At 33.5% G+C, this 17,548-nt stretch overlaps 1 protein-coding gene across 2 annotated transcripts; it reads left to right on the top strand.

The window, feature by feature from the left end:
* Positions 1-223: 223 nt before the first annotated feature.
* On the top strand, positions 224-3,790 carry LOC139847875 (serine/threonine-protein kinase PBL34-like). 2 transcript variants are annotated; one of them, XM_071837601.1, is made up of 6 exons: positions 224-424; positions 1,110-1,444; positions 1,546-1,681; positions 2,222-2,358; positions 2,448-2,571; positions 3,162-3,790. In XM_071837601.1, the coding sequence occupies exons 1-6, from the start codon at positions 238-240 to the stop codon at positions 3,662-3,664; spliced, it is 1,422 nt and encodes a 473-aa protein (XP_071693702.1). In that variant the 5' UTR covers positions 224-237; the 3' UTR covers positions 3,665-3,790. The 2 variants fall into 2 exon arrangements, with proteins under 2 accessions (XP_071693702.1, XP_071693701.1); XM_071837600.1 differs by having other exon boundaries at positions 1,107-1,444.
* Positions 3,791-17,548: the final 13,758 nt, after the last annotated feature.

The following is a 17,548-nucleotide window of genomic DNA, read 5'->3' as shown; positions in this document are numbered from 1 at the left end:
GATTTGAACCCAATTTCTCATTTGGGCATAATCTATTTTGCCAATTACTGTTCACCCATTGTTGAATTTTGGGAAAAGTTCAGTTCTTGATAGTGATATGAATATATGATACATTAGGTCTTTTTCAAGAAAGTTGTTTTTCTGTGATTCCATTTGAAGTGTTGAATCTTTTTTTTTTTTTTTCCTTTTTTTTGGGGTTTTAGCTAGTCTAGTTTAGGGTTTACTTTGGTAAAAAAAATGGGGTTGGGATTAGCCATTGATTCTGAAAAAATAGAAACTTTGAGTGTAGATAAAATAGAGCAAAATAAGAAAGAAGATGAGATTGAGGTAACAGGGTGTTGGATTAAGTTCAAATTCTTGGGGAGGTGCATATCCAAAAGGTCCAAAGTGGAGAGCTCAAATTGTGTTAGTACCAGTCCAGATGGTAATATTTTAATAATATTTATTTATGACCAATATATTGGTTCAAATATACCTTTAATTTTATGCATTATTTTACATCTATATTAGCTCCAAATTCTTGTCATCATCTCCCATTTGTGCCAATTATAGTGGTTATACACTTGCACTTTCTAGAAATGTTAAAAATATGTATATGTATATATAATAAAAGAATCACCAATTCTCACCAAAAGTTTAAAAAATGGTCAAATATAGTATATGTTCTTCTTGTGGTGACTGTCTTTAAAATGTTCATCTTCTGTATCCATTTGACCTTCAACTCATATTGCATATTTGCATTATGTAATTCAATGATTGCTGTTTTTAAAAGATCAAAAGAACTTAAAAATCATAAAATGGTATAAACTAGTAACTTTTCCTTATTTTGGTGATTGTATTCAAATTGATTCAGTTATGCTGATTTGAATACATAAATGCTGCATTTTTATTTGATTCAGTTATGCTGATTTGCATTCAATGGCTTTGATCTTGAATATCATAATTTAACTGCATTTAAATTTCCAAAAAGGGTCAAACTGATTGACGGTAAATCACGAATACATCCCTTTTTTGAACTGCTGTAGCAGAAAAATGTATTGCAATAGTGATTTCGTCTCTTAATCACTCATTTAGACCCCTAATTGTCTGTTAAATAACTAAACCAGCAGAAAGCAAATCAACAAACGAGACTATTTCAGAACAACCTGTTATTCCAACTGCTTCATCTGCAACCACTAGCAACGGTGAAAGCAACCCGTCTACACCAAACGTGACCGAGGAGCTAAAAATACCTTCAACGCTTCGAAAATTCAATTTCAACGAGCTTAAATTAGCAACAAGGAGTTTTCGACCCGAAAGTCTACTTGGTGAGGGTGGATTCGGTTGCGTTTTCAAAGGATGGATTAACGAGAACGGGACTACGCCTGTGAAGCCAGGAACGGGTTTATCTGTTGCTGTCAAAACCCTCAATCATGATGGACTTCAGGGTCACAAAGAATGGCTCGTATGGCCCGTTTTTCTTAATCTTTCATCTTTTTATAAATTGTTTTGTTTGTGTAGTTTTATGTATTGATGGGGTTTCGTTGATGTTGACATTTGTTGCAGGCTGAAGTTAATTTTCTTGGTGATCTTTTGCATCCTAATTTGGTTAAATTGATTGGTTATTGCATCGAGGATAATCAAAGGCTGCTCGTGTATGAGTTTATGCCTCGTGGAAGCCTAGAAAATCATCTTTTTCGAAGTACGTGGAATTTCTTTTTCGCATTATATCCTAGACGTTGTGTACTTGTGTTATATATGCACTCAGATCCTCTATGTGAGAAAATTTTGTTGTAAAAATGTAAAATGCAAATGTTTCCACATGGTTTATAAACATTTTTTGTAAAACTTTTATGCAGTCGGTTTTGGCAGCTCGGGGAGTACTTGGTCAAACTCGGTCAAAATTGGTCAACCTTGGTCAAACTCGGTCAAAATCGGCCAAAACTTGTGATTATTTGGAAAATCGGTCAAAATTGGTCAAAACTCGTCCAAAATCGGTCATAGTCAAACTCGGTCAACATCCGAGTACACCCTGAGTTGCCGAGTACTCCCTAAAAAGTCTCGACCGAGTACTCCCCGAGTAGCAATTTTTGCAACTTAAGTTTATATGGTTTTTATAATGATATTCAATGTTATAAGGTTTAAGTAGCTATATATAAACTCAAGTGACGAAATTAGAAATGAGGTAAATTTGTTTTGCTGTTTATTGCAACTTGTTAATTAACTGACGATATATTAACAGGATCGTTACCGTTACCTTGGGGGACTAGAATGAAAATTGCACTTGGTGCTGCAAAAGGTCTTGCTTTTCTTCATGAGGAAGCTGAAAGGCCTGTGATTTATCGTGATTTTAAGACTTCGAATATTTTACTAGATGCGGTTCGTGGATATTGACATTATAATTAGGATACTTATATACTTATATATAATATAAAAACTATTATTGACCTAAAACTTATTTTTTTCAGGATTATAATGCAAAGCTTTCTGATTTTGGACTTGCTAAAGATGGTCCTGAAGGGGATAATACTCACGTATCTACTCGTGTGATGGGAACTTATGGTTATGCTGCACCCGAATATGTGATGACAGGTATATTTGTTTTTTTTTATGATTTCTGTCACTTGTTTTAATGAAAGTGTAATCGTGCTATGATCCATATCCAGTTGTGGTAATATGGGCGGGTATGTAACGCTCAAAACGGGTGTATTGAAGGTGTCCACACGTTTTTGTCCTTGTTGCCCATTTAACCTATTTTGGCAAAATGCGCAGGTTGGGAGGTTGGGTTACAGGTCGAAACAGGTTTGGGTCAAAAGTGATTACATCTAGTGAAGGGTCGGGTTAACCCCTCGAACAGTCTGTCCAATTATAAAAAACTTTTTACAAATTGATGTGTTGAGTATGATTAAATAAACTATATCAAATTGTCTTCACTATTTTGATTCACATTGGGCGGATTTGGACCCGTTTGACCCGTTTGCTTATTTAAAATTATACCCATTTGAATAGTTAAAGATAAACCACAACCCAAATAGACCCACATTCATAGGCTAATGAATCAAAAAAAGCCATCTCCATGTTTTACTCATTTGATCAGCTAGAGATTATTTATAACCCAAATTGACCAGTTTGGATCAAATTCGTATCCATATCCATATCTAACAGGATCTAATGAATGGCAGGGCACTTGACATCGAAGAGTGACGTGTACAGTTTTGGAGTGGTTTTACTAGAGATGATAACGGGGCGAAGATCAATGGACAAAAACCGCCCAAACGGGGAGCATAATCTTGTAGAATGGGCGAGACCATATCTAGTTGAGAGACGAAGATTGTATCAGTTAATAGACCCTTTACTCGAAGGTCGATTTTCAGTTAGAGGTGCGCAAAAAGCTGCTCAATTGGCTACCCTTTGTTTAAACCGTGACCCAAAAACAAGACCCTTAATGAGTGACGTGTATGAAGTTTTAAAGCCGCTCGTGAACCTTAAAGACATGGCTTGTATGTCTCCGTATTTTCAGGCGTTGCATTTGCAGGGTGATTGGGTCAGTACGACCCAAATGAGTAGAAATGGTGTGGGATTAAAAGGGGCATCGATGAGGAGTTTGTCGGTATCGAGGTGTCCGACTGTGTCGCCACGTCATCACGATCAACCGTATCAACGGTCTCCGAGACCTATTAGATAACTAGATGGGTTTTATATGGGGTCTGGGGTTGAAGGTATTACAAAATTTAAGGTAATACTGTAGTTGTTAGATATGCAAATGTAATTGTTGTGGGAACTGTTGAAATACTAGCTTCAAGATTAGTCATAAATGAATGAGAAAGGGTTTGAAAAGTTGTGAAAATCGTCATCTTATGTGTTTTTTTATAGCTTCTAAGATGCTCAAGTAGAATAAATATAACACATCATTGATCTTTAGCTGAAAACAAATTATGGGTCCATCACTATACATTCGGTTTCTTCTGTTTGTAGTTTCGACGTCTTTTTTGTAGGCTTTGTATTTGAAATCTTTATAGCTCGTGGAAGTGGGTTCCAAAAGTGGGTAGTTGACCAACGGTCAAGCCAGTTTCTAACTGAATTTTGGTCAACTGGTGAACAGTCAAAGCGTTTTAACGATATGGGGAGATATGGGATACAGTTGAAGTCGATTCGCCAACAGAGAAGGGGGGTCGGACATGAATACGACTTGCGGACATGAAAGTATGAAACATAAATCCATTTCTTCCAACACCAAGGGTGGTGGGAATGCCAGGAGGATCAGCACCACACCCTGGGGGCTCGGGGTGGGATGTCGGCGTATTTCCGAAGTGGAATAATAATTGAGAAGAGGAAACCCTAGATGCTTAGGGGCATGGTATTGCACGAAGAAGCAACAAGCTAAAATAAGTAGTAAATCATGTATCATTTCCTCAAGATATAAGAATGATTATAAGAGTGCTCACAACGGTAGGCGTCGTTGGGCCACCGTTTGGCTTCGGCTGTCCTCCAACGGCGCCGTTTCTAGCAAGCGTCGTTGCTATGTCGTCAATGATTATGCTGTTTTAAACCATATGCTACGACCAAAATTTCTCCAAATTTGATTTTTTTTTTTTTTTTTTTTTTTTTTTTTTTTTTTTATTTTAAAAAAGAAGAAGATAAAAGGTATGGATATATGAAACTAGCCGTTTGAATGAATAACGGATACTTTTTTTTTTCTTTTTTCTTTTTTAATTAAAAAATAATTTCTATATAAACCACTACTCTTTTTCACACATTCTACACTACTACAAACTATCACTCAATATTACAAACAATATATAATTTTTTAAAAAACGTTCGGGAATGGATCACGACGATAAATATTATGAAGATGGTTTTGCAATTGCAAATGCATATAATCCACTTCAAGCACTCGATTATATCAACTTTTTAGAACAAGATTGTGATGACCCGAAAATTTCTGACCAAATTTAAACTTTATCTTTAAATGATTTAACGTTTTCGACACGATAAGCAAAGTCTATGAAGTTGAATCTTAAAATTTTAGAACTGTTTCATGTATTAAATTACATTTGACTGCTCTCGACGATTCATGAACAATTATATGTATGTATATATACATATACAAGTAAAAACGACTTTCCTACCGTAAAACACTATTTGCTACAGTAAAATGACTTTCCTACCGTAAAACACTATTTGCTACAGTAAACACTATTTGCTACAGTGAAACCGTATTTTGCTACAGTGCTACAGTGAAATCTTATAGCACGTCTACGCCAACAGTTATATGTGTACATATAACGTCTACCTCCTGGACTTACATACTTCGAATGTGAAGTTTCCGAAAAACACCCCAAACTACGAAACTAGTTCTCCGAATTTTGGAAAAATGTTGATGAAGCAGCAAAAACTGTAAACGACCTTAACAGTCAAAAGTTTGATGATAAAGAAAAGTATGGTGGTAAAGCATAGAAAAAGAGAAGGTTTGGAATTGAAAAACGGATTGAGCAGACCATGAAGGAGGCTGTGGACAAATCACAAAGACTAAATCTACCTTCAAAGAATCCAAATGATTCAGAGTCTGCTGAAATCATTAGCGAATACCTTGCTCCTTACTCTAAAACCTTTGCGGACAATATTCTTCATCATCATCTTATCTTAAATATTATAAGATATCATCGTATCTCCCATTATAAATATCCTCCATATTTCTGAAGATATTTTTTTGAAACCATTCTTATCTGAAATCATTACCTCTTCGCGCTATCTGTGTTACATCATAAAAGAAACTATTTTAGTTTCTAAAATCTGAAAAATTCGAAAAAAAAATGGATGTTTTGAAGTAATGTTGGGAACTGAAGCATGAGTTAGTATAATATAATGACACTTGATCAACGTGATTATATTACGGTAAGTCATGCTGAGTTTCTAATGGAACGTGATAAAGGTTCACAGATCACACCCTCATCATAAACCATGTTACATAACTCTTTCATTCTATATAATCTCTAAATATATCAAGAAAATATATTTCTTGATGATTCGGTCTTTTTCGGATATTCTGGTAATTTGACAAGTCAGATTGTGCCATTACCGTTTCTTTCTTAGAACGTTAATTATGTTTTTTTTTCCGAAATTCATACCTACGAATTCTGGACCATTATTCGCTTGACTTAAGGTCGGGAAGAGAAAACGAAAGCATGAAGCTCCGAAATATAATGGAGAACATAAAGCCCGATAACAACCCCGAAATTACAAACCGTGTATATCAATGCGTATAGCAATATAAAGACACGGGAGAATGAAAAACACTATAACCCCAAGGTAATAGTAGAAGAAAATAACTTCCTCTGGTGGTAGATGAAAAAGAAGAATGAAGGATACGATAGCCAGGAAAATATCAAGAATCAGAACTGGATTAAGCATTTTCACAATCTATTGGGATGTATGAAATAAGAAAGAATATTATAGGAGCGGTGAAAATAAATGAAACGGAAGAGGTCAATTTATAGCAATCGAGACATATTACGCATTTAATCAAAGAAAATCCTAATTTCTGCAAATTCCGAAGAATCAAATCTTATTTAGATTATGCAGATTTTCTATTCCTTAAATTCCGGAAATCAATCGTAACTACGTCAAAAGCTAAGACGAATCTCTATTCTTTCATTTCACTCTTTTACGATAACTTCTCTCATACGCTTCGAGAAATCGGATTGTTTTATCCATATAATTCAACGGTGATAAAATTCTATTTATCAACTCATATTCGTCATGAAAACATTTCTATTGTTAGCCATGACGACCTCACTTAAATTTCGGGACGAAATTTCTTTAACGGGTAGGTACTGTGATGACCCGGAAATTTCTGGCCAAATTTAAACTTTATCTTTAAATGATTTAATGTTTCCGACACGATAAGCAAAGTCTATGAAGTTGAATCTTAAAATTTTAGAACTGTTTCATGTATTAAATTACATTTGACTGCTCTCGACGATTCATGAACAATTATATGTATGTATATATATATATGTACAAGTAAAAACGACTTTCCTACCGTAAAACACTATTTGCTACAGTAAAATGACTTTCCTACCGTAAAACACTATTTGCTACAGTAAAACACTATTTGCTACAGTGAAACCGTATAGTGCTACAGTGAACACTATTTGCTACAGTAAAACACTATTTGCTACAGTAGCACTATTGCTACAGTAAAAACTATTTGATGTCGACGAACTAGCAAACAAAAACAGGATAAGGCGGCCATGCGATCGCATGGCAAAAACACTGAAAACTCATGCGATCGCATGAGGTACTGTAGCAGGCCACATACTATAAAAGCTCGATTCATTCCTCTGTATTATTTTTTTTATATTATTATTATTATTATTATTATTATTATTATTATTATTATTATTATTATTATTATTATTATTATTATTATTATTATTATTATTAATCTTATTATAATATTATTATTAGTAGTATATATACCTAAAATACTACGACGAGGTTATGAGCGTGTCACCTTCAAAATGGATTTTTGAGCGGGATAGAGCTAAGGAAATTATGGGTTATTGTCAAGGAGGTTATGGGTAATGTTCGAGGGTATATTTGTGAATCAAATCTAGTGTTTATCATCTCTGTTGCGTCTACGTACTTTCCTACAATATTGAATCTCAATATTGATACGTAAGCACTCATATTTTATCTTTTATACATTAATTGTGTATCCATGTCTAGTGCTCGAGTATATATATTTATGCATGCTTGTATGCTAAATTTTGTCGTTAAACAGTTATGATGAATTACGAAGTAAATACATATATTACTGGTAAAAGGTATATGATATACATGTTTTTGGAAAGCTGACGAAAAATCAATAACTTTTCATTTAGATATCGAATAATTTCGATGAACGAATTAAAAGATATGATCAACTGAATTATGATTAGCGTTAATTGAAATTGCTTTTGAATCTACAATTAAGATTTAAACAACTTGTTTACGAGATTGATAAATTAGATTTTTGAATATTACCAACCGAGTAAATGAATCCTTATATAAGGTATGTCTCGTTTTGTTGAACTATTGTCAAAATTGACTTTTTGAAACGACTTTGGATAACTTTTGTATGTCGATCTCGAGCATTAGGATTGTTATACACTATGACCTGACCTAGCTTGATAGACATTTATTGACCAACATATGTTCTCTAGGTTGAGATCTACGGTTATTTGATATTCCGAGTTTCGGTCACGTTTTGGTGAACAACTTTATGTGCTGCTAAGGTGAGTTTCATTTGCTCCCTTTTTAATTGCTTTTGCAATATATATTTTTTTGGGCTGAGAATACATGCACTTTATTTTAAACAATGGACACAAGTACATACTAAATTCTATACTGAGTTTGAACCGAAAATCCCTTAGCTTTGGTAACTAGTAACTGCCGGTTATAAGAACTGGTGGGTGCGAGTAGTAGTATATGGATCCATAGGGCTTGATATCCCCGTCCGAGCTAGAGCACTAGCCTTTTAACGGATGTATGCTATTTGAGAAGCGTATACGTTGGTTTGCGTGTATTATTAAGATGATTATACAAATGGTACAAATTATATATACGTTAAGTTTAGTTACCAGGGTGCTCAATTTCGTAGAATATTTTGATAAACATTTCTGGATGAAACAACTGAAAACTTGTGATTCACCTTTACATACAGATTATACGAAACAATAAAACTATAAACTCACCAACCTTTGTGTTGACACTTGTTAGCATGTTTATTCTCAGGTTTACTAGAAGTCTTCCTCTGTTGCTTATATGTTAGACAAGCTATGTGCATGGAGTCTTACATGACATACTTTTCAAGGAAACGTTGCATTCACCAAATCATCACCATGTATCTTATTTTGACTGCATTGTCAATGGAAGTACTATTGTAAACTATTATTTACGGTGATTGTCTATATGTAGAAATCATCAGATATCGAAAACCTTTGATTTAAATATTCATTTATGGTGTGCCTTTTCAAAAGAATGCAATGTTTACAAAACGTATCATATAGAGGTCAAATACCTCGCAATGAAATCAATGAATGACGTATTGTCCATATGGATTTGGAGCGATCGTCACAAAGATGAAGCCGAACAATAAGTTGTTTCTATACCTAGAGCTCCTAGAAGACATTTTTCACGAGATCGTGAAGGAAAAGCTCAATCATTGTTCAAAGATTATTTTTCCGACACGCCTACATTTCTAGAGGATAAGTTTAGAAGACGCTTCCGTATGAGCAAGTCTTTATTTATCCGTATATGTCGAGGTATACACAATTTTAATCAAGAACCTATTCCCGAATATATTGAATTTTTTCATCAAAAATGGGATGCAACCGGTTTATTAGGTTTTAATGTTTTTCAAAAATGTATGTCCGCTATAAGACAATTAGCGTACGGTGTCACACCCCCAAATAGGGCATGGGGTATTTGTGACTAATTATACCAAATCACAGTTGTATAAACGAGAACGACTCTATATGAGACGTTTTATTGAGTTTTGCAGCGGAAGATAAATAGATTACATTGTATTTAAAGCATTAAGGGGGCGTTTGGTTCAAGGATTTCAATACCCAGGATTTGAAATCCCATGGGATTTGAAATCCCACAGGATTTGAAATCCTGGGATTTGAAATCCTATCTTCTGTTTGGTTCGAGGTTTTCAAATCTCAAAATTTGTAATGCGAACCCGAACGTGAACGCGGTCGGAAAATAAAAACTCGAAATCGAAACATGAATCCAAAACGAGAATGCGACCGTGATACGCAACCCGAAACCGAAATGTGAACCCGAAATCGATATGCGAACCCGAAATGGACAACGAAACGCGAACCCGAAATGCGTACCCGAATTGTGAACCCAAAACGCGATCCCTAAACATGACCCCGAAATGCGAACCTGAAACGCGAGCCATAAACTCGAACCCGAAATGCGAACCCGAAACGCTAGTCCGAATCGCGTATCCGAAATGTGAACCCGAAACTCGAACCCGAAACGTGAACCCGAAATGTAACCCGAAATGCGAGCCCGAAACGCGAACCCGAAACTCGAACCTGAAACGCGAACCCGAAACGCGGACCCGGAACGCGAACCCGAAAAGCGGACCCGAAAAGCGAACCCGAAATGTAACCCGAAACGCGAACCCGAAACGCGAACCCGAAACGCGAACCCGAAACGCGAACCCGAAAAGCGAACCCGAAACGCGAACCCGAAAAGCGAACCCGAAACAGGAAATCGAAACCCAAAACGTAAATCGTAAACGTAAAATCATAAAACATGGGATTTCAAATCCCTCATATATACAAAGGATTTTCAAATCCTTCATCTATGGGATTTCAAGGGATTTGAAATGTAAATCCCACGAACCAAATCCTCCAACCAAACATGGGATTTCATGGGATTTGAAATGCAAATCCCTCCAAATCCCACGAAATCCCACGAAACAAACGCCCCTAAATGTTTTTAAATGAATTGGTAAGTAATGCATGAAGACTCTAAGCATGGCAAGCAATAATCATCAAAGCAGCAGATATACAGCGGAAGCAATATTTAAGTACCTGAGAATAAACATGCTAAAAAGTGTCAATCAAAAGGTTGGTGAGTTCATAGGTTTATCATAAATCAATAGTTCAGTATAGCATTAGACCACAAGATTTCAGTTTAAAGTTGATTGATACCAAATATATCAATCGAAAGAGTTGCTGTTTGTAATATCGTGACTAAACAAAGTTACCCCGTGACACTTGTTATTCATGTCGTTGAATCATTATTATGTAGCCAAAGACCAACGGTCAACTGACTAGAGACGTCACTCTCAGTAGCGCTACTCACAATAACTAAGCTTGCATCTTATACCTCAGCAATTAACGATATTACGGCAGGGATTTAGCATGAATCAAAGCATGTATATAGCATAAAATTTTGAGTACTTGTGTCTTAACATGTAAAACAGTTATAAAAATAGTGCATTTATTCTCAGCCCAAAAATATAGATAGAAAGGGAGCAAATGAACTCACGATACTGTATTTTGTAGTAATTACGCATATGATGGCACTGAACAAGTGCAGAGTTGACCTCGGATTCACGAACCTATATCAAGTATGTATATTAAAACATATAATGACAATTAACCAGTTTATATATTAATATTATTAAAATACTTCTTATATTAATAATTAATTACTTAATTAGTTATATTCATTTTTATATATTTCAAATTAATACTTAATATATGTATATATCATATTTAAAGTATATGATATGTCTTTTATTTTAAATATCATATTTTAGTGTTTAGACGTATCATATCATGTATTAAAACTTATTATATATTTGTTTTCAATATTTGAAATAAGTATTTAATGTTAATTTAAAAAGGTAAATTAAAATATTTTAGTATTAGTAATAATAATCATAAAAATAATGATATTAGTATTAATGTTAATAAATTTAATGTAACATCCTGTCTTTTTCCGTTTACTTTCCGTTTAATTATTCTAAAGTCCGTTATGTAATTTTAACATCTTCCGTTAATACGCGTTTTAAAATATTTCGTTTAGGTAATTCACGCATTCGCTTCAAACTTGAGGGACTAAACTTGCTAAAAGACCAAACTTTTGACTAGATCAAATGGTCAAACATTATCCCTTCCATTCATTCATCTCCTCCTCTTTTTCAATACTTCAACTTTTTTTCTCAAACTCCAATTCAAAGATTCATCATCTATTTTCAAGTTAGCAATCAAACATCAAAACAAATTACATATTTGGAATCCTTGCATCTTCCTCTTCAATTCCATACCAATTTCATCTAGTTTGGGTAACTTTCTAAAATCAATAGATTCTTTGTTCTTGATGTTTTTAACTTATAAAAGTGTTAATTAGTGTCTATGGCTCAAGTCTAACATGAATATATGATTTGTATGCTTGTTCTTGTCATTTTGATGTAACTAGCTTAAACTTGAAATGGGTGTGTTTGATCTTGAGATTTGGTTGCTTAAATGTTGTTAGATGTTAAAAGTGCATGTATTAATTGTGTTACTAGCATCACTAGCTTCATTTTGATGTGTAGGTTGATTAAGAAAACTTCAATAACATAATTAAGGATTTATTGATTGTTTTTTAGGGTTTGGTAGCCTTGAATGTGATTTTTGATGCATTAAAAGCCTTGAAATGTTATTGGTAAGTGTTTAGTTGTATTTTATGCATAATTACCTACGAAACGGTGTATTATATATGTGCGTTTAATTCCCGAATCATCAACGTGCATTTATGATCTTGAATGAAATAAATGATGAACATTTAATGCGAATTTGGTTGTTGTAAATGTTGAATTGATTGATGAAATGTGTTTAGTTGTTTTCTTCGTCAAAATACCTTTCCGATGATATAGGATACATGTTCTGATTGTTTGCGGATCATAATTTATGTTTGTTTGAGTTTTGGTTCGAGACTTGTGAAATTTCAGCAACTTCAACTGTCCAGGTGTTTGGACGCCGTCCGACCCTTTGGACGCCGTCCAGCCCTTCACATTTGGACGCCGTCTAGCCAATCTGGACGCCGTCCAAATGAACTGCCAGATTCTGCTTTGCTTGGTCATTTTTCGTTTAATTCCAACTATGCTATGCACCTCCGATTAATATGTAACTTGTTCTAACATGCTCATATATGATTATAAAACTCAGAAAAATTGTTCGAGACCCGACCCGAATGTGTTGACTTTTTCGTTGACTTTGACTTGACCAAAGTTGACTTTCATTCAAACTTAACCAAATATTTATGCAATTGTTCTAAAGTGCTTTTATACTTGTATCTTGCATGAAAATTGACAATTTGACTCACATGCTATATTAATCGAGTCGTAATGAGCCATAGGACTAATTGAACACTTTAACCGACCGTGTTTACCGATATTGATACAACCTATTGTTTAGGTCGAGACTAACATTCTTTCTTGCACACGTTTACTTTGTGAAGTACATTTACCTTCGTGCACTCAAGGTGAGATCATAGTCCCACTTTTACTCTTTTAATCTTACATTAGGGATGAGAAAACATAAACGTTTCGTTTTACAAAGTGAACACAAGTACGGAAACAAACATTCTACGTACGAGTTAGAACAAAAATCTTCAATTCGATTATCATTAGTTACACTTACTGGGTGTAAGCGAGAACTTATTTTGTATGGCCATATGGGTTTGACAAACCCTCATTCGGACGGTTCGCTACCGTTATTCGGATGAAATATATTTTCGAGAAACAGTGTAGGTTCTAACACTATGTGTATGGGGTTCGTGGAAAGTTAAGCCTTGATAATTGGGTGCCCGTGGTGACAATTTTTAGAATGGTTTACTATTATTTCAATGTTATAAATCTTGTGGTTCATTTGTACTTGAAAGGACCCGTCCTAATCCATCTGGACGAATACATTACTGTTGGTTACATCGCGAGGTACTTGACCTCTATATGATACATTTTACAAACATTGCATTCGTTTTTAAAAAAAGACAAACTTTCATTACATTTGAAAGTTGACGGCATGCATACCATTTCATAATATATCCAACTATAATTGACTTCATAATAATCTTGATGAACTCAATGACTCGAATGCAACGTCTTTTGAAATATGTCATGAATGACTCCAAGTAATATCTCTAAAATGAGCAAATGCACAGCGAAAGATTTCTTTCATACCTGAGAATAAACATACTTTAAAGTGTCAACCAAAAGGTTGGTGAGTTCATTAGTTTAACATAAACAATTATTTCCAATAATATAATAGACCATAAGATACTCATATTTCAAAAACAATCTGTGCAGGTCTGCTCACTGCTGTAAAAATCATTCTTATGAAGAACACCGGAACCTTTCAAAATAAACTCACCAACGGTAGCTAATGCGTCGTGCAATGCAAAATCTTCTCACCGTGGTAGTTAATACAATATAATTTCAATAACGGTAGCTAATGCGTCGTGCAATGCAAAATCATCTCACCGTAAATAATTTTACAACGGTAGCTAATGCATCGTGCAATGCAAAAATTTCTCACCGAGGGTAGCTAAAACGGTAGCTAATGCGTCGTGCAATGAAAAATCATCTCACCGTTACTAACTACTAAACAATATTACAACGGTAGCTAATGCGTCGTGCAATGCAAAATCATCTCACCGAGGGTAGCTAAAACGGTAGCTAATGCGTCGTGCAATGCAAAATCATTTCACCGTTACTAACTACTAAATCGAACCAATTCGGTAGCTAATGCGTCGTGCAATGCAAAATCACCTCACCGATGGTCGATAATACAATCTTTATAGAAATCGAACCTCTGAATCCAAATAATTCTATCATAGAATGTAGTTTTAAATACTTGTGTCTATTTCGTCAATCATTTATAAAAAAAAACAGTTCATGTATTCTCAGTTAAAAAATATATCTCAAAAGCATTTAATAAAACAGTTATAAAAACAGCGCATGTATTCACAGTCCCAAAAATGTAAAGAGTAAAAGGGAATCAAATGAACTCACATTACAATATTTTGTAGTAAAAATATTCATACGAAGATACTGAACAATGCAGGGTTGGCCTCGGAATCACGAACCACAAAAGAAATCGGTTTTAAAAAAAAAAAGGCACCAGCCGGGCTCGAACCCGAGACCTTTCGCTAACCCAAATCACCTCATAACCATCTAACCATTTCTGTTTTCCTGATTTAATCATAATCCGAATTAACTTAACCCATTTATCTTCATCATTCATTTTCTTCTTTAACCCAAAAATCAAATCGACCAAGCTTATAACATATTCACAACACATTAAAATTTTGAATTAGATCATGAAATCAAAACCAAATATTAACCAGCTGTTATCGTGAAAAAAAAAAGAACAGTAGAGCTGCTGTGACTCGAGAAAAAAAAAATGAAGAACAAAAATTGATTTTGGTTTTAAGATCGTTTTAAACAAAAATTTCAACATGAATTAGATTGTTAATCGTTCCTAGAAACATTAGAAATTATCAATTGAACTTAAAACATTCAAGCGATTTCGAATTTGAGAGATTACAATTTAGTTGACTTTTAAATTCTAAGTTTGACTCCTCAAATTCGATTTTGATTTTATGAATTGGAACTTGAAAATTTGAGGAAACATTCATGACATGATTTAAGACACTTCTGCACTTTTAGATTTTTAAAATGGATTCGATTCCGAATTATGAGCAAAAAGGGTTATACGAAAAAAAAATAAAAAAAAACCTCATCGACTGGTATCATATAGAAGCAGCGGTATTTGAATGTGATGATGGAAAATTTTATGGTTTTTATCAATAATAGAATGAGTCATATAATGCAGGTGTCGGCCAAAAATCACAAGCTAAATAGAATGCAGGAGAAAAAAAATAATTTGATAGTGATAGGATATAAATTACGCGTAATTAACTGATTATATACATAACTTTATTAATTAATAAATGTATTTATAATAACAATACTAATTAATAATTATATTAATAAAATCTGTTAATATTATTAATAATAAAATAAAATACTAATAATAATAATAATAATAGGATTAATAATAATATTAATAATAATAACATCAAATAATATTAATAATAATAAGATTAGTGTAAATTAATGAAGTAATAGTTTTAAATAGAATAATAATTATATTTACATTAATAATTATTATTATTATTATTAAAAAAATATTATAAATTTTTACATACCATTTTTATAAATTACGATATACATATAATAATTATGTATAGATCTTATATAATATGTATGTATATATATATATATATATATATATATATATATATATATATATATATTGAGAAATATTAATTATTAATACATATTTTAATATTAATGAAAGTAGTCATAGTATTATAATAACTATAACCTTAACTTGTATTTACATATATTATTATTACAATTTATTAATCTTGTAATATTTAATAATTACATAACATATATAACAGCATATTTTGAATATTTAATATATATTTATTTTATATATTATAATGTACAAAAGTCAATAATTGTGTATATCCATTAAGTGTATGTATGTATATATATATATATATATATATATATATATATATATATATATATATATATATATATATATATATATATATATTTTCCACTGTTACATATTTAATTATGTTTTGAATACCAGTAAATAAATATATTAATTATATATATCAAAGTCACATACTAAGAGTGTTGTACAAATTCCCTAAAATAATGTCCTAAGAGCCAAACAAATATATATCAAAGTATCCAAAATGAAATCATAGGGTAATTACTCCACTAATCATTCATATCGGTGACGTTTCGTATGACACTACGATGAACGTCCACCGTCAAAACAAAATCCTAGGATCGATCCATACGCCTACTATCAAAATATATAATAACAATGAGCTCGTACCACCACCGGGCAATCAAAAGGAGACGCTGTAGATATAACAATTACACCGCTACGGTCGATGTGTAACAACCCAACCCGTAATCCATACGATAAATTTTTTTTTTTATACAACACCATTACACACCAAATAACTATGTAACCCATTTCACGAGTTCCATTTAAAACGCACAACAATTAATTGTTTACAAAAGGCACGAGGGCCACGAATAAAGTTTAGTACAAGTTTGACCCATTACAAATGATAGTTTACAATCCAAACGACACTTCGAGCATGGTTTGGGACTAAACTACCCAAAACGTTAGGCCAACATCAAAACTCCAACAAAGCATCATCACGGGACACCTAATGTCCGATAAGCTAACGCTTAGTGAATGCAATAATTATACACATACATATATAACCTACTTACATGCAATCACATACACAATTACCTCATACACGCTAGCAATTTAAAAGACATACCAACGCAAGGCATAACGCTAAATCTCCAAGACCACAAGCTAGCACAACGATAACATATATAACTCGAATAATGTGAAAACACCACACAACAAACACATAGCCATATTTAACCAATAGTACGAGGAATGGTACTTCGAATTTCCCATTGGTGTTCCCAACAACCGTTAGTGTACAACAAATTATAACACTAACCCCGGAGTGGTATCGATCGCTCGAACTTTAAACCCACCCGTCACGTGTAATGTGGTATCGAACGCCCGAACTTAAACCCATATCATATATTGACCCGATGTGGTATCGACCACCCGAACTTAAACCCACATCGAATCTCGTACAAGTAAATACATTATATACACATATGCATAATCATTCCACTCACCTCAAGACTCTTGTGAAAGCTAACCGAGCTTGCTAACCTTCAATGTAACGTACCTATTACATTATGCATTTTATTAACATACAATCTAGTTGAATTAAATGCCAACTTCTAACCCTTGAGCATTTAATGACCCGATTGCATTAAATGACTCAACTACCCAAAACCGCCCTTTAATGACCATTCCTTGTCATAAATCACTAAAAGCTAGTGATTAGGGTCTATTAACATCAACTAACATAAACTTGG

The sequence above is a fragment of the Rutidosis leptorrhynchoides genome, chromosome 5, assembly GCF_046630445.1.
Source record: "Rutidosis leptorrhynchoides isolate AG116_Rl617_1_P2 chromosome 5, CSIRO_AGI_Rlap_v1, whole genome shotgun sequence".
Lineage (NCBI taxonomy): Eukaryota > Viridiplantae > Streptophyta > Magnoliopsida > Asterales > Asteraceae > Rutidosis > Rutidosis leptorrhynchoides.
The sequence above is the reverse complement of the archived record's forward strand: the minus strand, read 5'-3'. Positions and strand labels throughout refer to the sequence as shown.